This window comes from Electrona antarctica (assembly GCF_951216825.1).
Source record: "Electrona antarctica genome assembly, chromosome: 16".
Classification (NCBI taxonomy): Eukaryota; Metazoa; Chordata; class Actinopteri; order Myctophiformes; family Myctophidae; genus Electrona; species Electrona antarctica.
The window spans coordinates 7,253,579-7,278,129 of record NC_136797.1 but is presented as its reverse complement, the minus strand read 5'-3'; the positions used below and the strand labels follow the sequence as shown (position 1 = coordinate 7,278,129).

Here is a 24,551-nt window from a genome sequence, read left to right as displayed (position 1 = left end):
GTGTGTGTGTGTGTGAGAGAGAGAGAGAGAGAGTAACTGCGTGCTTGTGTGTGCGTGCGTGCGTGCGTGCGTGCAAGCGAGCGCATGCCATGCTAGTAACACATTGCAATAAAAGGAAAAAGTTGAGAAGCCAGTAGTTAATATTTTATTGATATTCAAAGTCCAAATAAACCAACATTTTGAAGACTCATTATGCAGAAATCTTCCATTTCATGTTTTCTAAATGAATAAAATATGTGAGTCAGTCAGTGAAAGGTTGACAGTTTCCAGAGGGCAGCCACCAGTGGCGTGCACAGACATTTAGAGGGGCAGGTGCTCAAGTTAAAAAAGGGCACCTTGTGCAGCGCGTGGAACCGGCCGGTTGCCTTAATCCATTTTGGGCGGGAACCCCTTTTGGTGTTAGCATTATGTTATGCTTTAGCTATTGAAAAATAGCAGATCTACAAGCTCATAGCGCGCCACCGAGTGGCGCGCTACGAGCTTGTAGGTCTGCTATTTTTGAAAAATCCATTTTTTTTAAAGGGCACATTGCCAAAAGGGCAGGGGGTGCTCTAGCACCCCCTAGTGTCTATCTGTGCACGCCACTGGCAGCCACAGTGATGTAAAGTCAGAGTGGTGACTTCGGTTCACTCTGATCATCTTCTAATGCAGGGGTTCTCAACCCGTGGGTCGCGACCCCTCGGGGGGTCGCCAAATTATTTTAGGGGGTCCCCAAATTATTTAAAAAAAATATATATATTTTCACGATTTTTCAAAAATAGCAGACCTACAAGCTCGTAGCGCGCCACTCGGTGGCGCGCTATGAGCTTGTAGATCTGCTATTTTTCAATAGCTAAATTATAACAATGCTTAAAACACCAAAAGGGGTTCCCGCCCAAAATGGTTTAAGGTTATTGTAGCAGTCAATTTATATTGGGGGTCGGGAGGGGGCGGGGGTCCCGAGACATTGCCAAAGCATTTCCGGGGGTCCCCGGCCAAAAACGTTGAGAACCCCTGATCTAATGCAAGGGTTTTTAACCTTTTTATACCAAGTACCACCACAGAAAATAGCTGTCTCTCCAAGTACCACCATAATAACTGATGTTAAAATACAGGAGCGTAGACCTGCCCCATTCAGCTGGAAATTTAATTTATTCTTTGAATTGTTTTGTTTTTGTTCCATTCCTAAGCCAACTTTGCTGCTACTCTGTCTAATCAGCACAACTGATAATATTTCTAATGTGATTCCGTCCTCAAATCTTCTATTAACGGCTAGGTGCATGCTGTCATGCTCATTTCAGCACGGCTGGAGAGGCTATTTGGTCAGAAGAACTAACTGTATTAATATAAATATTTTATTCCACTTTTGTCTTGATGTGACTCCAGAGTACCACCACCAGAGGGGGGCTCAAGTACCACCAGTGGTACAAGGAATACGAGACATCTCACCCCGGTGAGTTGTCTTCACTTTTTGACATGTCGGGGTGAGTTGTCCGGACAGCTCACCCCGGACAGCTCACCCCGGAAAGTGAAGACAGCTCACCCCGGAAAGTGAAGACATCTCACCCCGGTGAGATGTCTTTACTTTCCGGGGTGAGCTGTCTTCACTTTCTGACATTGCGGGGTGAGTTGTCTGTACTTTCCGTGGCACCCATTACAGTAGGCATAATTCAATTTCGGATCTAACTATCGGTTCCTACAGACGTGCGCAGTCACGGCTAATTATTTATTTATTTAACAGTAAAATCCGGTGAAACACTTGTAAGGAGTAGAGCAGAATCGGGGTTTCTTAATAAAAAGTGCTTCTGAATTGTAACAGTGTGTTTGTGTCAGCCAGCGTAATGATCCGTTGTTATTTTATTAATCCACCACCGCACGCCACGGACTGGAGGAGAAGAGTTTGGTTTCTCCCTTCGGTTCGCTCGCAGCAGCGCCACTGTAGCGCCGTGCAGACAGTACCAGTTCACTTTGCAGGTTGGAAATCCGCTAGAGAGCGGATACGGAAACGGACGTTTGTCTGCCTAAGGTATACGTGCAAATGACCGGATATAGAAGGCGGGCTCTCTACTACGACGAATCCACCAACGTTCAAACCATGTTTCTGGTTGCCTGACTGTTTTGAGAAGTAAACTAAAAAGTCAGTAGAAGAATGCGCTAAAAATATATATAAGCAAAATGGCAATGCAACCAACATTAGCTCAGCTCTTTAAGAGAAAGGAAAGAGTTGAAGAAGATAATGTCATTAAAGACAAAGTTAGAAAAACAACCAAGACCATACAGTTGCATGACACAGAGTGAGACAGGTGGGGAGGAGGAGGCAGAAGTGGCAGCAGGACCAGCACCAAGCACAGATAATAATAATAATAATAATAATAATAATAATAATAATAATAATAATAATAATAATATTATGAAATTCCTGATATATCAGTAATTTTATAGCACAGTATAGCCTAACTGTGCCAAACAAATGCAGTTTTCTATGCATTTCAGGGGTACTGTGGGGTTTGAACCCCAAATGTTATTGGCACAGTATTAAAAAAAAGCAGTTTTCTATGCATTTCAGGGGTACTGTGGGGTTTGAACCCCCAAATTGTTTTTGGGCGCGCCGCTTTGCGGCGCGTCCGGGTGTCGTCGCAGAATGAAATTTCTGGGAGCTCCTGTAAGAAATGAAAGCCACTTTCACCCCTGAGTAGAGCGTCTCTCTCTCTCTCTCTCTCTCTCTCTCTCTCTCTCTCTCTCTATGCAGCATTGAGGGGGGGGGGGGGGGGTCGTTTGTGGATAATGTTTGCGCTTCAAAGGCAGAGTCTGACGGCTGTACAAAGTTGCTAACTACTGCTAGTTATATTAGCATGTGAGAAAAGTGACAGCCATCTGGAGTAACCAAATTGAGAGGGGTTCAGTTCACATTTCTTCAGAAGTTTGCACACACACACACACACACACACACACACATACACACACACACACACACACACACACACACACACACACACACACACACACACAAGCCTTGAATTCATGGTGATCTTTTGTTTAAAGACATTTTCAACAATTTAAGATCTCCATTTTGGCAGGAATATGCTTGGAAGATGGAAACAATGTTGCACATTCATCTAATCATATGGGTAGGCTACTGGGTAGCCTACATACAAACAATAATGTTTGTATTTGTAAGGTTTATTATGCATTTGACCGTGACATACTTAAAGGCGAATTCGACATTTGACTCTTGTGTTATATTCTTGTGAAATATTCAGTATAGCTCAAAGGCTACATATTCAGTCAGACTTTTGGTGAGTTGTCCTGACAACTCACCCCTAAACGTGAAGACATCTCACCCCGAAAGTGGCCAAAAGTGAAGACATCTCACCCCGGAAAGTGAAGACATCTCACCCCTAAAAAAGCAGGGGTGAGATGTCTTCACGTTTAGGGGTGAGTTGTCTGGACAACTCACCAAAAGTGGCTTTAGGGGTGAGTTGTCTTGTTACCGGTACAAGTACCAGTGGTTGGGAGCCTCTGATCTAATGGGTCAGTTCTTGGTCAGCGATCCAAACACAGGTCCCGACCCATGTTTGGGAAACAGTGCTCCATAGTCCAGTGGTTCTCAACCTGTGGGTCGGGACCCCCGGGTTCCGCACATGGTTTTGAGAGGGGTCCTCAGGTGACAGTGAAGTCACCATTAAAGTACTTTTAAGACCTTAAAGAGGGAGTGCCACAATTTTTGTATTTTTCCAGTTTTTCATCGTGTCTATGAGGTGACAGTACTTCATTAGACACCCTGGAGTCGTTTTTATGTGCAATGGTGTATTCACTTTGTATTTAGGGTTTCTTCCTGGAGGCTGAACCCTTGACAGTCAAACGGGCCAATGAAATAAACAGTAATATAGTGACATCACACTATCAGCCCCTCCCCTAACCCCTCCCCCTTATCATACAACTACAGCTGTGGGTGCGGCTTAAGTTCAGGTGGATCACCACCCATCACCACCCACCAGGCAAACCAGGCATACTTAATGAACTGGTGGGCGTGCCCACATAAAAACGACATTTTAACAAATACTGTACACTTTTTTGAAAAAAAGTATACCTCCTTAAATAACAATAAGACCTGATGATCATGTTTTAGGGTGGAAAAAAATCACGGCACTCCATCTAAAAAAAAAAAAAAAAGACAAAAGTCATCAAGATACTACACTATAAAAGTTGGTCAAACATTGGCCAAATTGTCAAATAATATAAGACACAGGAAAACAGCCTCACACCGCGAGGCGTTGTGAGGCTGTTGATCTGCTATTTTCACAATGTTTATCTGTGGAACCGAGAATGTAATGCCTCAACAACTATACTACATTCCAACTAGTTCTTGTCAGGGTGCATGGAGGGGGCCGGGTCTCCCATAGTTCAAATATGATTATTTTGGGGTGGGTGAGGGTCACGGCCTGAAAAGGTTGGGAACCTCTGCTCTCTAGTCTATGGCAGGGGTTCTCAACCCGTGGGTCGCGACCCCTCGGGGGGTCGCCAAATTATTTTAGGGGGTCCCCAAATTATTTTAAAAAATAAATACAAAAAAAAGATATTTTTTTAAATTTTATTTTCACGATTTTTCAAAAATAGCAGACCTACAAGCTCGTAGCGCGCCACTCGGTGGCGCGCTATGAGCTTGTAGATCTGCTATTTTTTAATAGCTAAATTATAACAATGCTTAAAACACCAAAAGGGGTTCCCGCCCAAAATGGTTTAAGGTTATTGTAGCAGTCAATTTATATTGGGGGTCGGGAGGGGGCGGGGCGGGGGTCCCGAGACATTGCCAAAGCATTTTGGCCGGGGGTCCCCGGCCAAAAACGTTGAGAACCCCTGGTCTATGGTACTGTGACTGGACGTTTAATACGGAATGAACTCTCCACGGGCACTGACTGACACACTGCTACCATATATTGATCCTCTCTCTCTCTCTCTCTCTCTCCCCCAGTGCACACCCTTAAAATACACATACACACTCTCCATCATCATCATGCACTATGAGGTTTACCTTCAGCTTCTCTCGAATCGTCTCATTTTAGTTTGTTTGTAGTTGTTATTTGCAGTAGATTATCAAGTATTTGTTACAGTCATCTTCATTTTGATCATCTCTCAACCTCAGCTCTCAGGTAAAGAGTGTTTATTTGTGTGATTAGATTAGATTTGATATGGCAATGTATTTGTTTGACGGAACTGATGGAAATTGCACGCATCAGTTGTGAGTTCATGTTGTTGGCCCTGAATCAGGAAGATAGTTAGTTGCCACAGAACCTGTTTTCTTGATGAAATGCATAATAGGACCCCAATGGAAACAAAACCACAAGGACTTGTTTTGGTGTAATCCTTCCTTGTAGACAAAGTGTTTGACTATAGGCCTACTCGTACTATTTTTGCATTTGTGTCTTATAAAATATTCAATCAGTCAATCAAACCTTTTCTCAAAAATAATAGACTTTTTCGTTTGTTTGTCAATTTGTCAAAACTCTTCACATTTTCAATAAATACAATGTGAAGAGTATTAGATCTACAAGCTTACAAAGCTTACTTGTGGCTTGTTGTGAGCTTGTACCTGTAGAGAAGATGGTGCATTTATTCAAGAGACATTTTAGCCCAGTGATTTGAAACCAGTCTTTGTTTGACTCGTTATATTTTGTTTTATGTTACTAAACCCTTGATGAAAGGCTCACAAGTGGTGTCAGTGGCCCGAAGCAGTTTGGCAGCATAATACAGGCTACTGTATCTGCAGTCTGATGATCATAATAATAATAATAATAAAACTTTATTTATATAGCACTTTTTTAAACAAAGTTACAAAGTGCTTTGAACAGTCAGACAACAATAACAGAATACATCACAGGTGCAAAATAAATAACAATAGAAAATGCAAAATAGCAAACACAGATACAAATCAGGGAGATGCAAAGGCTATTCTATAAAAATGGGTCTTTAGGAGGGTTTTAAAATGTGTTAGAGACTGGGTTAGTCTCAGCTCCTCTGGTAGGCTATTCCAGAGCCTTGGGGCCTTAACCACAAAAGCCATAACTGACAGACCCTGTGTCCCTGTATGTGTTATTACATTACAGGTCCATCTCAATGAATTAGAATATTGTGTAAAAGTTCCTCTTCTTCCGTGATATAATTCAAAAATATATATTTTCTTTCATATAATCTCAATTCATTCAAGTGAAGTATTTAAAACCCTTTTTTGTTTTAATCTTGATGATTATGGCTCATCAAAAAAATCCACTAAAAGACCACTAAAATATATATTTTTTTTAAAAACGAGAAATGTCGACCATCTGAAAAGTTTATTATTAATGTATGCAGCCAATACTGTCTGGGCTACTTTTGAACAACAAATTTGGAGGTGATCAGTATGGCACTGTTGAGGTGTTATGGAAGCCCATGCAGGTTTGCTTTACAGCCGTAAATGCATTTGTATTGTTGAGTCTCATGTCTCACGCCTTCCTCTTGACAATACAACCTAGATTCTCTGTGGGGTTCAGGTCAGGCCAGTTGGCTGGTCAGTTAAAGGACCACTTTTCAACCTATCTTCATATAATAGGTCCTCACTAATAATCATGATAAAATGGCACAATTTTTTTCTACTCAGTCTGTGTCTCATAGGAGGGCTGTGGGCAGTTTAGAAACCGTCTTCCAGTGACATCATCATTAGGCAGATTTTTTTTTAAACAAGATTTTTTTACAAAAATGTTTAGATTTCATTATTGTGAGAACGATGGCTTCCATTTTCGCATTGCAACTTTTCAGGACTAGAAAGACTGCAGTTTCTATTAGCTTGTATTCCCCATCGATGATGTCACTGGAAGACGGTTTCTGAACTGCCCACAGCCCTCCTATGAGACACAGACCGAGTAGAAAAACATTGCGCCATTTTTCATGATTATTAGTGAGGACCTATTATATGAAGTTAGGTTGAAAAGTGGTGAAGTGGTCCTTTAAGCACAGTATACCATGGTCAGTACACCAGTTAGCCTACTAGTAGTTTTGGCACTGGGGGCCTTTTTCTTTTTATCTCGGTGACCCCAAATTACAATGTCAAATCGGTTATTAATTTAACTCTGAGAGTGTAACAAAATGGAACCAAATGGACCTGTACGGGTCAAATGGTTCCATTTGTACACTCTCAGAGTTACGGACCCGTAGGCTATAGCGGTCCATTTGGACAAGGTTAGAGTCAAAATGTGTCATCATGCTCTGCATTTCAATTGTGTAACTTTTGTATTTTTGGTTATTTCTAATGAAGTGTTTTGATGATCTATTGCATATGGTTTCACCATGTGTTGTTTCTCAGCACATGTTACGAATGTTGGTTTCTGTGTGTGTGTGTGTGTGTGTGTGTGTGTGTGTGTGTGTGTGTGTGTGTGTGTGTGTGTGTGTGTGTGTGTGTGTGTGTGTGTGTGTGTGTGTGTGTGTGTGTGTGTGTGTGTGCGCCTGTGCGTGCGTGCGTGTGACTGTCCTTCACACTCAGTGCTCAGGGTTCAGGAACTAGCTGGTTGATCAGAAGTGGCATGTATTGATCGGCCCTCAGTTGTCCTTTTGTGGCTCATTGATTGTGGCAGTGACATGTGTGGCACCGCCTGGCACTGTCACATGGCACTGTGACATCATGGCACTGTGACATCATGGGACTGTGAGTGACGGGTATTCCATAGCCAGGGAACCCCCTCAGAAACCTTTAAGGTCACTCCGCCCCTTTTCCACCAGGGTTTAACCCATTCTGGACGGTTCTTTTGGTGTTTTAAGTATTATGTTACACTTTAGCTATTGAAAAATAGCAGATCTACAAGCTCATAGCACGCCCACTCGGTGCCGCGCTATGAGCTTGTAGGTCTGCTATTTTTGAAAAATCGCGAATTATTTCAGAGTGAACGTTTTTAACTCAAAACTTTGCTTCTGGGGAGGTCCATGGAACAACATATTTTCAGATGCGAGTCGGTGGCCAATTACATATAATTTTTGGGGTCCTTGACATGAAATATTGAGCACCAATGATAGGGACTAGTCTTTGGTTAGACATGGGTTAAGGTTAGGATTAGGTGTGCTGCCCCGTGGGAGGTTAGGGTTAGGGTGAGGGTTTGAGGTTGTAACTTGTTGTAGGACTAATGACTGGTCTAACCAATGACTAGTCTAAACCATGAAGTATACTGTCTAGGTCTAAACTAAGTACTGCACCCTACTGTCTAAACTAAGTACTGCACCCCAATGATATAGAAACATGGGTATTTCAGAAAACTGTCAAGACTTAGACGACTTTTTTTTTTCTACGTCAGGCCTAAATGGGTTAACCACCAGTGGCGTGCACAGACATTTAGAGGGGCAGGTGCTCAAGTTAAAAAAGGGCACCTTGTGCAGCGCGTGGAACCGGCCGGTTGCCTTAATCTATTTTGGGCGGGAACCCCTTTTGGTGTTAGCATTATGTTATGCTTTAGCTATTGAAAAATAGCAGATCTACAAGCTCATAGCGCGCCACCGAGTGGCGCGCTACGAGCTTGTAGGTCTGCTATTTTTGAAAAATAAAAAAAAAAAAATGAAAAAAAAAGTTTTTTTTTTTTTTTTTTTCCCAAAAGGGCACATTGCCAAAAGGGCAGGGGGTGCTCTAGCACCCCCTAGTGTCTATATGTGCACGCCACTGTTAACCACCTAACATGTTTCCACTGAATATGAATTGGTTCAGAACCCTAAGAACCAAAACATGGCCGCCAGTTCCGTTCCAAGTTCTTTTGGTGAAAAGGGGAGTCCGTGTTGTAGTTGAACTCACTGGTTCAGGTTCTCAAACCTATTTCATAACAAGGACCACCACATTAATATGTATTCTTCTGAAAATATTCTATGCCAATTAAGGGGACCCCCAGACAAGAAGATTTATGTAAAATAAAAAAATAAAACAAGATCAACAACTCTACATTATTCCACTTTTTTTTTTTAAATGTTTCAAAAATAGCCCAAATGATAAAATAGGGCTAGAGTGATTGCTGTGTTAATTATTAACTATATCTTTCCTGGGGACCCCCTGGCTAGAACCCTGCAAGTACCCCTAGTCTGGTGTCCACTTTGAGGACCATCTTACAAGAAATGCACCACGTCTCTCTGTGTGTGTGTGTGTGTACGTACTGTACATCTGTAGTCCACGTAACTCGAGAACCGCTCGCCCCACCGTCTCCAAATTTGACACACGCATTCCACACCACCACAGCAGTGCCCGGTGTCGAGTCGGTCATTTACACGGTTGCCCAGAACTACCACAAAAGGCTCTGGTCAGGCTCTGCCAGTGGGCCTGATGAGCTTAAGTCCCCTCACCTGTACAATACCCAGCCTCTGCCTCAGCCAATTGATTGCCACGGCAACCCCACACCTGACATTTGATTACTTAACCAGTCCACACCAGAGTGTAGATCTCGCCGCAAAGCGGGAGCCTATGGGCTATAGTTCCAAACATTGCTCCGGCTATGGCTGGAACTATCCCATTGAGATAGAATGAGCACTACCACATTCCATTGTTACAATGGGAGTCAACGCTAGTGGGCCACTTACTAGATTACTCTGGTCCACACAGGCACAGTCTCCAAGGGGGGGCTGCTCTATAGGTTTGACCTCCCGTTAGTTCAACCGGATTAAGGTTGGTGAGGGATGCGTTGCATACTAGCTTCCCAACTTGCATCGTTCCTAAGTAGGCCGGTGGCTGATGGTGACAGGCACAGGTCTAGTTGGTTTAACTGTGTGTATGTAGGCTATATACAGTATAGCCTATTGTACAGCATCATTATCATATAGACCAATTATTCGTTTACAAACATTGAGACTGGGCGCACGGGTGACTGTTTCATGTAACCAATTCCCAACAGATCTCCAAACCTGTTGTTTTGGGGAGCGCTGGGTTCAGTCCATTTTCTGTCCACCTCCTCTTGTGAGTTGGCTAGTGAGATGCACCCTAGGTCAGGAGACATTTATACTTCATTGCGCAACAGTATTGCGCACAGAGAACAGCTGATATACAAGCTCACATCGCATCGCGGATGCCACTGTTGTGAGCTTAGAGGTCTGCGTGCGCGACACCGTCGCGGGACGAAGCATAAATTTTACTTGATGGGCTGCAGGTGCGCGTGCAGCCGTGCACAAACAGCATGAGCTGTTGAGCGCTCCCTGCATTCTTATGACAGCGACTGGAGGTGTGGTTTTGAACTGCTTTGAATTGCTATTATTGTTCAAACACAACAGAAACCATGCAAGGATTATATATTTCAAGGGCGAGAGATCACAATAAAAATCCTAATAATTCTTCCTCCACACTGGGAGACAAATCAGCATCTGAAAGTGTGATGGTGCATTTTTTCCACGTGAGTGCAGCTAGAACTTTTCCATATTGCATGTTATGAGAGGCAGGGTTCTTGTGCGGCCGGCCGGCCTGCGCGCGCGGGCTGGTGACCAGTGTGACGTCGTCGTGTGCCATATCATATGAAATATGATATCTCTCTCTCTCTCTCTCTTTCTTATCTCTCTCTCTCTCTCTCTCTCTCTCTCTCCAACCTCTCTCTCTCCCTCTCTCTCTCTCTCTCTCTCTCGCTCTCTCTCATTTGGGTGGTGAGTGGTGACAGATGATAGCAAAATAAAGAAAAATGAAAATATCAGCTTCCAGAACGGTGAATCAGATCATTTACCTCCCCCGTGTGGCTGATGCGTGTCATTGTTGATGCTGTCATTACTTAGAATTTGGAAGTTTACTATTTTACTAACTAACCTACCTGGGCTGTTTCAACTTCCAGTAATTTGAGTAAGTTGTAACTTCTTGGATTGTCCTTGTTTTGTTCTAGCATGGATCATCGTGACTGGCACCAAGGCAGAAGCAGGACTCACTACTCTTGCTACGAGTCAGATGACGGTGACGGTGAGGACATTATTTCTATAAGAAAGTTGTATTTTTCATGTACAAGGTAACAGACTAAGTTTCTCGCAGTATCTCTGCTAAAGTATTACATTTCAACCACCATTCTAATGTATTTCCCTTTTTAAAGTAATTCTTGACCACTTGAGCCTAGCTCTGGTCCATAGCTCTAATGCGTTGCATTGAGCTATGGACCAGAGCTAACTTGAGCCTAGCTCTGGTCCATAGCTCTAGTCTAATGCGTTGCATTGAGCTATGGACCAGAGCTAACTTGAGCCCTACATAGCAATCCTATTCTGGGTGGAACATTCACTGAAAGTAGGCTATCAGATCTGGCCGTAGATGTGATGGAGAGGAGGCCTGGTCCCAGGTTTGGTCGCTGAGCAGGACACCACAGTAGCCCCATAACTCCCACTCAGTCTGACCACTACAGCAGCCATCAGCTGGGTGACGCTGAAAATAAATCAACCCCTTTTAGAGGGTCGAGGGTCATGATGATATAGGGGCCGCCTCCTACATTCCGTCTCATTGGCAGTGTAGAGTGTGAGAGTAGCGACACGCTTTGATCTCGCCGCAAAGCGCTAAGGGCTATAGTTCCAAACATTGCTCCTATGGCTGGAACTATCCCATTGAGATAGAATGAGCACTTCCGCATTCCATTGTTACAATGGGAGTCAACGCTAGTGTCGCCACTCTCTTACTATATTACTCTGGCTCCAACCACAACCAAGAGGCTTCACACGCCATGGGCCAAGTTTGGAATCAAGGCAGCAGGTTGTGCCAGTGTGGAGAGAGACCTTCACCAGAGCAGATCAAGCACTCCAGAGAGAGCAGAGCCTGTTTCCCAGAGACCTTTTTTTTCCTAAACCTCAGATCAGAGAAAGTTGCAGATTTTAGCATTCATTCACCAACTTTCTCCAGTAGTGTTTGATCGCAGTGTGACATCTATTCTATGTCAGTGGTTCTCAAACTTTTTCATGTCAAGGACTCCCGAATTTGTCACGGTTGGAAGCAGAGAGGTGCAGGACCCAAGTGCGTGACAGAGCAAGGCATGAGCAGCTCGAATGCAGGAGCTTTATTCGAAAACCAACACGAGGGGCACCCGCTGGCCTAGTGGTCCGGGCGCATGCCACATATAGGCTCTGACTTGACAGCGTTTCGCGTGCTCGAGTCCCGTTCATGATGACCTTTGCTGCATGTCTCTCCCCTTCTCTCTCTCTCTCTCTCTCTCTCTCTCTCTCCCCTTCTCTCTCTCCCTCTTTCCTGTTCGTCTTCACTGTAACTATCAATAAAGGCACAAAAGCCAAAAACAAATCTTAAAAAAAGAAAACCAACACGAGGAAACAAGAAGACTAGGAATACAAAAATAAATCGTAATACTTTTGAGATTTTTAAATCGTGTAAAAAAAAATAGCTGTTTAAATAGCCGACGTATAAAATATGGATGAAGTGGTTTAAAATGAATGTGATTTTGTGAATGTGATCTCTTCTCTCCTCCTCGTCTCTCAGACGTCCAGCCCGTGTACATCGGCGTTCCGAGACGTAAAAGGCGCAGACACCGTTCCTCCACCAGCGACAGTGATCATGACAGACAGCTCAGAGTCTATGACCACCCTACGCGCCACGGACAACGCCTGCCCCACAGCAGCTACCCTGACAGAGAGACGCGCTACGATGAGGAGGAGGAGGAGGAGGATGATGATAATGATGATGATGGTGGTGGTAGAGAAGAGCAGCATGAACACTTTGACCCCGCAGGTGAGTAATAATTACAAATCGTTGCTGTCGGGAGAAAACCTAATAACTCAATTTATTTTGTTTTTTTATTTATTTTTTATAAATCAGTGCTATTGAACACCCTTTACATCCGTGTGTTGTTTCGAAAATACTGAACCAATGTAAAGTAGTAAAAAACGCCTTGGACAAAACGCCTTAACTCCAAACCTCTTAACTCCAAACCCAAACCCTTAAACTCTCTGCTAAAACAGCTAACTCCACCACCTCTCTCCTTCTCATCCAAGTCATTGACAATATCTAAAGTCACAACTTTGATGAGGCAGTATTGCATTGTTTAAAAAATATATGGTTTTCTTTCATTTCCTTAAAAAAATATATTTTTCATTTCCTGAAAAATGAACATTTTGGAGTTAGGTGGTGTCTTCCCGACAGCAACGTAATGATAATATCATATATTATATGCCCAATCAGAGCTTTGTCCATGGGGACGTTATCGCATGATTAACTGAACGATTGATTGTATTTGGTGATAAAATAAATTGTGTGGTGTGGTCGTGTTTATGGATCACATAAACAGGCTCTGGACAAAACAGTCTTTACATGCCATTTTTCCCAGGGTGGCTTTTTTGGGACTATTTCCATGTTGAAGTTGTATAGCTTCCTAAGCTGTCACATGCCGTCACTAAGCAGGTCGGAAGAGGCTTATTGTCGGTATCGGCCAAGAAAGTACAGTGAGTCTATCCCTGTTATGCTATATATATGCGCTAGACCCCCTGGGAGATGGATTGTTGAGGTGGAGTGCATTTTATCAAGGTAGTAGCTCGCACAAGGAGGAGTGCAACACCTACCATCAGCTCCCAGTACTTACAACAACACCTACCATCAGCTCCCAGTACTTACAACAACACCTACCATCAGCTCCCAGTACTTACAACAACACCTACCATCAGCTCCCAGTACTTACAACAACACCTACCATCAGCTCCCAGTACTTACAACAACACCTACCATCAGCTCCCAGTACTTACAACAACACCTACCATCAGCTCCCAGTACTTACAACAACACCTACCATCAGCTCCCAGTAATTACAACACATACCATCAGCTCCCAGTACTTACAACAACACCTACCATCAGCTCCCAGTACTTACAACAACACCTACCATCAGCTCCCAGTACTTACAACACCTACCATCAGCTCCCAATACTTAAACATTAGCTGTCAGCTACAGCTGTCAGCAACATTACTAACATTAGCACAACATTAGCTGTTAAACATCAGCTGTCAGCTCCCAGTACTTACAACACTTACGATCAGCTCCCAGTACTTACAACAACACATCAGTTCCCAGTACTTAAAACAACACCTACCATCAGCTCCCAGTGATTATACTGCACGACTCCACACACCCAAGCCGTGCTACTCATACACTGAGCTTGCGATGCACTGGATCTAACCCATTCCGTGCTGTCATTAAATCAGAATGTGGCTTACTGGCTCCTGTAAGCAAGTTTTTTTATGAAGTATTCTTTCTAGTCAGTTGTGAGCCACTGTGGGGCAGCACTTAACCACTTTAAGCTGGGCACTGTCTCCTATTTGGCCATTTTATTTGAAAATGTGAAAGGATAATTACTATTTATTATTTTTATTTGACCTGTATTACCTGTATGTTTTGAGTTTTTTAGGTGTTAATTCAATCTGCTTATTGCATTTTCTTTGTATTTGATGGATTGTACTGGAGGAAGCTATTATGTGTATAGTAGCCTACAACTTTTGATTGAATGCTTCTGTGGAAAATCCAAAGAGTCCAAGAAAACAAAAAAGTAAAGACCATAAGATCTTAAGAAGCAAAAACAAGCATGTTCTGTGTTGATTGTGTGATCTCCCAGGGGAAGGGACCGTCCCATTGACTAATTCATTGGTTGATTGATTGATTGAATACTTTATCAGCCGATTAGTTAACAGGTGGCTGTGGTTTAGGAGGTAGAGCAGGTCGTCCAATGATCCGTGGGTCGTCGGTTCAAAACATCCCGGCTCCTCTGCCCTTTCTGAAACCAGTCCCTTGACTTGAAGTGCTCTCGGGAGGTTCCCTCGTCAGAAAGTGCCCCTCCAGCTGAATCAAGTTCCATTGATTAGGGTGCTGGGTATAAAAAACTGTTTGGAAATACACTCGCCCTCCTTGTGCAGAAACAGGAAACAGACACCATTCGTTGCCATGGTTACCATCACGCAATTGTGTTACCTGTTATTTTGTTTGTACAGTTATATTGCATTTTATCATGTATGTTTGTGACATGTGGATTTCATTAATATGGAAAAAGGAAATACAGCGTGTCAAAAATGACATGTCATATACATCCATGGTGTTTATAAATCATAAGTTGTTTTGTTTGTGTGGTTTCATAACTTTCATTTATCGTTTTTTTCACGGTGGGGTAAATAAAGAGCCCTTGTGAACATCAGTTGGAGTGTTGTCTATTCTGCATCAGATGAAGATTGTTTAGGAGGAGTTTATTTATCATTTATTTGTGGTGGTACTTACATTTGTAGGTCGCGTTTTCCATGCGGACAGAGAACAGGGCTGCACAAGGCAATCGAGTCTAGATCGGCACAGACTCGCTCTTGAGGGCTTTATAAGCCACTTCCACTCAAGGCTGCTTGGTTTCGGACGACACTTAATATGGCGCAGCCTCGCGTGAACGCGCATATCGAGGGCAAGTGTGTAGAGCGAGTGGCGAGGAGCTGGTTTCAGAAAGGGGGCTCCTGTCTACAAGTTGAAGTGTCCTTGGGCAAGACACTGAACCCATCCAATGAGTTGGTCGGTGCTCGAGCTACTTTAACTTAGTAGTAGTTCAGAGCTGCTTACATTAAGGAAGAACAAAAGCATGGCAATACATCACATACATATAAAGTAGTTATCATGAAACATGCGTAAGCTAAGAACGTAACAGTGGAACATCTATATAATGAAACTATACATATCAACTATACATACAGTATACTATACAATATGCTATACATATGTATTATAAGTGATATGACTACATACAATGCTGTCTACATAACAAGCTATAAGTCTGTATCAAATGCTATCTAAGTCTACAAAAAGTGCTATCTAAGGCAGTAGGGTAAGTGCTACGGGCCATGATGGAGTCTGAAAAGGTGGGTTTTGTGAGGCTGCAGTTCTGATTGTGATGGGAAGTGCATTCCATAGTTTTGGAGCCAGAAGGGAGAAGAGTTTGGGACGTGTGGAGCGTTATAACACTCTCTGCACGTCCCTGGTGTCATGTGTGAATGTGGGAAGTGAGGACGCTGGCGTCCACCTCCCAATGAATGAATGAATGAATGGACCATTGAAAAGCACTTTGAGCACTTCATTGGAAAAACGCTGTAAAGATGCCATTCATCATCATTAACAGTACAAGTAGTGCAGTCAAAGGTAAAGGGATAGATAACGCCAAAAGCCCCAGGGGGCTTGTTTCCATTGTGGTCCACTGTACTCAATTCATCAGTATGGGAGTATACAGTATGAGATTTTGAGAATACCTACCTACCCTTCATTTACACCAGTGCGCCTACCTTCAAAGCAAACTGTATTTTCTCTCTTTTTTCTTTTGCTATTTTCATTTTTCCTCGACGTCTAAGCCCCTTTCCAACATACTGTCAGAGGTCAGAGGTCAGATGCTGCTGTGTAGGGAAGGGGTCGTTGGCATGGAAACATCTTGCATGGTTCTTGTTCCCATGGTGGCCGTGCAGACTGAAGCCCCTAAGCTGCTTAGGAAGCTGAGGAACTCCAAGCTGTGTGTGTGTGTGTGTGTGTGTGTGTGTGTGTGTGTGTGTGTGTGTGTGTGTGTGTGTGTGTGTGTGTGTGTGTGTGTGTGTGTGTGTGTGTGTGTGTGTGTGTGTGTGTGTGTGTGTGTGTGTGTGTGTGTGTGTGTGTGTGTGTGTGTGTGTGTGTGTGTGTGTGTGTGTGTGTGTGCAGATTGTTCAGTTCGATTGTGTGCCTGTGTTTTGTTTTTCTGTTCAAGCCAACTAGGGACAGCCTACTGGCCTAAATTCAACCCATATACTGTACACACATACTGTACCATGTTTCTACTCTGTCTGTGTCCCAGAGGAGGGCTGTGAACAGTTCAGAAACCCGCCTGCCAGTTACATCCTCGGTATACTCGGGTTGTTTTAGTTTTTGAGGGGCGCTAGCCCTCAACGTGTGGCTTTCAGTGTGGGTGATGATCAGACATGTTTGTGCCAGCGTGGTGGGTGATCAGACATGTTTGTGCCAGCATGGTGGGTGATGATCAGACATGTTTGTGCCAGCGTGGTGGGTGATCAGACATGTTTGTGCCAGCGTGGTGGGTGATCAGACATGTCTGTGCCAGCATGGTGGGTGATCAGACATGTTTGTGCCAGCATGGTGGGTGATTAGACATGTTTGTGCCAGCATGGTGGGTGATTAGATTTATTTCTTGATCGCCTCTCGTCTGGAGTGTTTAAACATGACGCCATGGGCTGTTATGCTTGATATCAGGCTTGATAAGCCCAAAGCTTATAGGGTACTCAATACGTTTTTTCAGGTATCGGGTATCGAGCTCGGGCAGGGGCGGTATTGCAATCGCTGTACCGCACTGTTGTGACGAAAAGAGAGTTGAGCCAGAGAGTTCCTACTCTCACCTATGGTCATGAAGTGTGGGTCATGACCGAAAGAATAAGGTCGCGAATACAAGCGGCCGACAGGTGGCATCTCCCTTAGAGATAAGGTGAGAAGTTCAGTCACGAGAGAACCGCTGCTCCTTCACCTGGAAAGGAGCCAGCTTAGGTGGTTCGGGCATCTGATTAGGATGCCTCTCGGGCGTGGGACGTCCTCGACGCACGTCCCACTGGGAGGAGACCCTGGGGCAGACCAAGGCGCAGTTGGAGGAAACACATCGACTCACTGGCCTTGGAACGTCTCGGAATCCCCCAGGAGGAAGTCACTAATGTTGCTCTGGAGAGGGAAGTCTGGAGCATTCTGGTGGAGCTGTTGCCCCCGCGACCCGACTACAGATAAGCGGTTGAAGATGGATGGATGGATGGGTATCGAGCTCCATCTCTATATCTGCTCCAAAAACAGGCCTCCACTCGTAACGTCATGTGGCAGCCACCGTGGGTGCAGCCCCTCACTTCACACAAGTGTGGTTTATTTTTTTAGATTAATGCGAGAACATGGCTTCCATTATAGCGTATATGCTAACTTTCTGGGAATTCCTCTGAGTGAGTAGACAAAAATTGTACCATAGTATCATGTGCATTAGTGAGGACCAATCATATAAATCAAGGTATGCAGAGTTGTTCACTGTAAGCTCTGTGTGTGTGCGTGCGTGCGTGCCTGCGTGCGTGTTTGCCTGCGTGTGTGCGTGCGTGCGTGCGTGCAGGCAGGCATTTGTCTGCATGTGTGTGTGCATGCGTGTGACGTGCGTGCGTGCAGGCAGGCGTTTGTGTGTGTGTGTGTCACACGGTGGGCAGGGGCTAGGAGAGCCCTACAGTGTTCTGTGGTGTGTGTCAACCCTCTTAAAGCCTCTCCCGGGGTCTTTCAGTGCATTTGTGCCTCAGCTTAGAGCAGACCTGAACCAGCCATCAAACAGCATAGAGCTGGACTGGACTGGACTGGACTGGACTGGACTGGACTGGACTGGACACACCGCGCGGTATACAGTTGGATACGCACTGGACGACTGGAGACGAGCGAGAAACAGACTGTCACCTCACCATCACGCTCACGGCGGTGGAGAGTGAGGTGTGGTGAGTGAAGGACTCTCTACACCTGCCTGGACGGAGGTACCCGCACTGGTTATCGTTCAGTCTTGTTCCTGTCACTGGGTTTGGACCGATCCGGTCTGCAGCATGGAGGACTCTGAGTCATCTGGCATGTCCAGTATGGCCTCCCGCTGGACGCTGCCCGGCTCTCACATAGGTAAACATATACATGACTATAGAGCAGCCTGGAGGGTTGAGTCAGAACCACCGCGGCAGCAATTTGTGTGCAATAATGTAAATGTAACTGGCCTTCACAATTAGCTTCATCAGGAGTAGTCCGAACACAAATTGTTGGGTGGCGGTGGCTCAGGGGTAGAGTGGCTGGATGGTAACCGCAAGGTTGCCAGTTCGAACCCGGGCTCCCCCAGAGTTAGTGTCGAAGTGTCCTTGAGCAAGACACTGAACCCCGAATTGCTCCTGATGTGCTGGTTGGTGCCTTGCATGGTTTCTGCCGCCATCGGTGTATGAATGTGTGTGTGAATGGGTGAATGTAATGCACAATCTATGTAAAGCGCCTTGGATAAAGACGCTATATAAATGCACCATTTAACATTTACCATTTTTCAGAGCTCCTTAAGGCCAGCTATCTTTTGTGTTTTTGAGTGGTGCAACCACTCCCTTATGGAGCGCTGCCGCTGTGTGTGGGTGGGTGGTTGGCTGGGTGGGTGGGTATGAGCACGAAAACAGCATGGCTGTTTTTCACCACCTGTGTCGAAGTGTCCTTGAGCAAGACACTGAACCCCGAATTGCTCCTGATGTGCTGGTTGGTGCCTTGCATGGTTTCAGCTGCCATCGGTGTATGAATGTGTGTGTGAATGGGTGAATGTAATGCACAATCTATGTAAAGCGCCTTGGATAAAGGCGTTATATAAATGCACCATTTACCATTTTTCAGAGCTCCTTAAGGCCAGCTATCTTTTGTGTTTTTGACTCCCTTACGGAGCGCTGCCGCTGTGTGTGGGTGGGTGGTTGGCTGGGTGGGTGGGTAGGAGCACGAAAACAGCATGGCTGTTTTTCACCACCTGTGCGCAACCTAACACACAGACAAACACACACGCACATATTAACTGTATATATGATGATTTCGGGTGTGCCACTACAGTGACAGTACAGTACAGTACAGTACAGTACAGTAGAGGGTACAGTAGAGGGACCCCCACACGGTAACTCTGTCATTTCTCAACCGTTTCGGACGCGGGGCGGCTCGCCGGAATCGGGCCGGCACCCTGGGTGCGTTCCTGTGGGTCTGGAACTTCCCCACCCCCACACGGAGTTGCACCACTCACTTCACACAGGTGTGATTTATTTTATTTTGCGCCACCATGGTGAAACTAAGCATTCTAATTCTGAAACAAGCCCAAAGTAACAGCTTGAACAGATCTACAAGCTCACAATATTAAATATGAAGGTATTTAAGTTAAATCTAACATGCCTAAGCCTGCAGTGCAGATACCCTGTTACCTGTATTTTTCAGAATGGACAAAATTATTATAATTTTTCATTACAGAATGAGATCATATTCACATCGGTAATATCGGTTATCGGCCATAACAGCAATTAATTATATCGGATATCTTTATCGGCCAAAATGTCTAATCGGCACATCCCTAATTCTTAGTCTAACGCTATACAAGTGTAGGTTGCTCAGCAGTTCATACCTGAAACCTTGCATAAATTACATAACTCATGGGATTAACTTCTTCACAGCACACAAACACGCACGCACGCACACACGCACGCATGCGTCATGCACACACACACACACACACACACACGCACTCACACATGCACGCACTGTCACACTCACAATGGACTGCCCAGTCATGTCACATGTTGACAAGGATTTATACGAGTTAGGAATCCAGGCCCTGCGTCGGTATGCAACTGGAATGGCCCTGATGCTGCGTTCACACTAGAGACTGACACGGGAGTGGATTTTCACTCCTGTCCCATCCCACTCCTGCAGAAAAAATCCTGTCCTGTCCCAATCCTGGCCCAGAGTAAAAAACAAAATCCCGTCCTGTCCCACTCCTGTAGAATGACTCCTGATCCCATCCCGCTCCCACTCGAAATTACTCCCGCTCCCATCCCGCTCCTGTTTTCTTTTGTTTTTTTTTTCATTAGGAAAAGTTATTCTATATCTATCCATCCATCCATCTATCTCTTCCTGCTTCTCAAGACAGATAGCCTACCAATAAAAAAATAAAGTGGGCAATGGTGGATTTATAACTTTGACTACCAAATACAGTATATCCTATTCATATCAATATTAAAACAAAACTAAGAACAGTTCTGACTGTTGACAAGTGCTTTGTCAATTGTTGAGATATATAATAGCCAATAAAAACATAATCATTTTTACACAGTAATAAACGTAATACAGATCTTCTCTTATGGGGGTCCCTGGCATCTTTTCAAATGGGGGTCCGCGGGCTAATACATGTTGATTTAGGGGTCCTTGACATGAAAATGTTTGGGAACCACTGGTGTATGGGACTCGTTTGGGAGAAAGAAGGGAGACGATGTATTGTAGAACATTCGCTCAGCCTCAGACAGCTGTTCAGGGAGCCAAGCAAGTGCCAACAGTAACAGCGTTAGCATGTAGCTAACGTAGCATCACAATTGCAAGTTGCAACGTTGCCACTTGCCACTGCCAGGGGAAACAAATGCATCAGGATGATCTGGCTATAAATAATCGATTATATCACATCACCGGCGCAATGCAGAATGATGCACGGCCGCACTGCGATGTCTTCATATTAAACTTTATGAAACGTCCACTGGATTGCATGAAAGAAGTTTTCATCCTCTCCCGGTTGGAGCGGAGCCTTGAAGCATTAGCACTGCTGGGGTATGTAGTTCTTTTGACTTGCGTCAGCAAGTCAAAAGAGTGTTGGCTCACTGAAAGATGACTACAACAAAGATGGGCGCTTCTGTTCTTTTGGTTGGCAGCGCGACCAGTTGAAAATGTCGTTCACGCTCCTGCACACTCCTGTTGACTTTCATTCCTGTCCCGTCCCGATCACGGGATTAATAAAAATATCAATCCCATCCCGCGGGAATCCTGCGGGAATCCCGTGACCCGCGGGAGTCCCGACAAAATGTCAGTCTCTATGTGGTTGTTCAAGACAGATGCGAAAATGAAAAGGCACAGGAAATCATTCATTGTCTCCACCAGGCCGAAGAGAGAGTAGGTTTTGCACAAGATTCATGTACTTATTGGCCAGTTTGTGACACAAAAAATCTTGTACGATTTTGGAATCAATACATAATTCCAGATTTTTGCCTTTTTATGGTTATTTATCTCTTATATTGAATATCGCAATATATTGAATATCGTGATATCATTATCGAGGGCCTAATATCGCCACAGATATCGTATCGTGAGGTACCCATATCGTCCCACTAGTGTCTGTGTGTCCGTCCGTCCGTGTACAGCTAATCTCCGGCACCGTTGGCCCGGGCCGATGCCAAACTCTGCACACACACACACCCTGGATGCCAACGACGAACCTCTGCCCCAAATTCTTCAGAACGGCCATTTATAGCGCCACCATGAGGCCGGTTTTTGCTAAACACATTTCATTACATTATTCGTACACATTTTAACCACACATCACGCAAATCGGTATACACTATGTCTATAGTCACGTGATCAACACGGATCTGTCCCATTTCTCATATTCCATACCGATTGGCTATAAGATTGTAGGATTGATCAGTTTCAAACAAAATGCCACAAATCATGAACACAGCGTGTGATTTCCGTGAAATTATACACGCAGATTCCCACTAGGCAGAGGAAGAAATGCCACTTCAAAATGTCCAAATCAGCCTCACGGTGGCGCTATAACAGGCCAATTCCTGTTTAGTGCACCAATCTGTATACAACTTGTTGATGTGTTATAAAACACATTTCTTCATATTACTTGCACAGATATTTTCCATACATCACGGTAAACACTATCTATATACAGTGATCAACACAGATCTGTTAGATTTTTCATATTCCATCCTGATTGGCTACGATTGACATCTACAGTTTGCACGACTGGCCCGTTTAGAACAAAATGGCTCAAATCATGAACACAGCATGCTCATGATTTCCATGAAATTACTCATGCACATTCCCACTACGCCGAGGAATGCCACTTACATTTTTCAGCCTCATGGTGGCGCTATGAGGCCAAATCATGTTTTTACCTATAACTGCACTGATCTGTGTACAGCTTTGTATGCGTACTCCCTAGAGGCCAAGGAAAAAAGCATTTTTCACATCTGCCTGTTATAGCGCCACCATGAGACCCATTTTTGCTAAACACATTTCTTTACATTACTCTTTTATTATTGTATTGTATCGTGAACCAACCCGTGAACAGATACAGTAGGCCTATGTACACTATAAACAACATCATGTTATTTAGTAGTTTATTCATGTGTCTGCATTGTGATTGTGAACATACATGAACAACATCATAGATTATTAATAATATTCATAATAATTAACAGAAATGTTCACTGCCAGCTGAACAATATGCTGGACAAACTTAAGTCAGTCATCACCCAGAATCCATTAATTGTGCATAAAGAATGTACACAATCATAGCATTGAACCGAATTCTAGACAATTGCCTTGTATAGCTGTCTATTTGCCATTGACCACACGAGCTGCGACATGAGCAAAAATGGGCAGCTGGTTAACAATATCATCCAGCATTGCTTTTACTTCTGTCTTAGCTTTCTCAATCTCCTTTCCCACTTTATCTATTTCATTAGTATCGTTGTTATCTTTTTTCCACCTGTTGTAGGCATCCGTGTCAAAATATGCGCCTTCGTTCTCACCAAGAGCAGTAGCAGCCACAGTTACAGCATGTCGTAATTCAGGGAATTCAGTTAAAGGTTCATCATGTCCCATCGAGTAACCGACCAGTTTGATAGCATAAGCTTCACATGCAGTAACCAGTGGAGCAAATAACTCGTTAAAAACCTGAGAGTTTTCATCGCCTCCTGAGGACTTGGCTGTAGCCGTAGCACCCCGTTCTGTTATGGTCTGAAGGATGTTGTTATCTGTTATGGCGTTGTTGTAGCGCAACTTCTCGATCTTCCCCAGCATAGGGTGATTCTCAAAGGCTGTCACTTCTTTTTTATAATCGTTCAAGACGTTCCTCATGACCTTCCTGTAGACTTTGAGGAGACCGTTGTTAATGAAGTGGTCGGGCTTCTTCTGCTCCACGGCGCCGGAGGGGCCGTCTTGCGGCTTAACGCGCTTAACGAGCAGGTGATCCTCGCTGGATGTGTCACCGTGTCCCTCTGCATCTGAAACAACATGTCGTTACATTGTAAACTAGGGGTGTAACGATACATATCATGGTTTACGATACGATACATGGACGATATTGGTTCATTATGGCGATCCGATACGATCCGATTCAATGATTTGAAATCGATACAGTAACTATTTAAAATACATTGACATTATTTTAAACTAAGTAATTAATCCCCTCTTTTTCTTTTATCTTCTAAAAATTGCTAAATACCTCGCACAAAAATGTATTATTGATACAATCGATTATTTGCATTGCAAAACGATTCGATACCGATTATTTGCATTGCAAAACGATACGATACGATACATAATCAATGTTGCTGTTTTCATTTCGATATACTTCGATTCATGAAATTAAAATCGATTTTTCAATGCAGTTACTATATCGTTACACCCCTATTGTAAACCCATTTAGACCTGAGGCCGATTCTAAAGAAAATGGCTTCTAAATCCTAACAATTTTCTGTGTCTATGTCAGTGGTGGTCAAACTATTTCATGTCAAGGACGCCCAGCATGATCTGTATTTGGCCGCGGACGCCCATGTGAACATGCTGTTCCAGGGACCTCCCAGAAGCAAAGATATGAGTTAAAAATGTTTGCTGTGAAAGAATATATATTCAAAGATTTGCACACGTTTTCATGGTTTTTCAAAAATAGCAGATCTACAAGCTCGAGAGGCTTGGTGCATTCATAGTTAGATTTGTCACACTTGCGAGTGCCAGGCGTGGCGCCACGCCTGGATCGCCTCCCTCATGTTTCCCCTGTTACTTGCTGCCCTCCCTCCCCCC

The 24,551-nt window shown here is 44.1% G+C and overlaps 1 protein-coding gene across 2 annotated transcripts in view; it reads left to right on the top strand.

Annotated features, from left to right (window-relative positions):
- Positions 1–10,283: 10,283 nt before the first annotated feature.
- LOC306939900 (electrogenic sodium bicarbonate cotransporter 4-like) overlaps positions 10,284–24,551 on the top strand; it is an 88,059-nt gene continuing 73,791 nt past the window's right edge. For both annotated transcript variants that reach the window (XM_079524698.1, XM_079524699.1), the window contains exons 1-3: positions 10,284–10,358; positions 10,833–10,906; positions 12,413–12,661. In XM_079524698.1, the coding sequence (XP_079380824.1) occupies positions 10,834–10,906; positions 12,413–12,661 (322 nt within the window). In that variant the 5' untranslated portion in view covers positions 10,284–10,358; position 10,833. The remainder of the gene's footprint in view (positions 10,359–10,832; positions 10,907–12,412; positions 12,662–24,551) is intronic.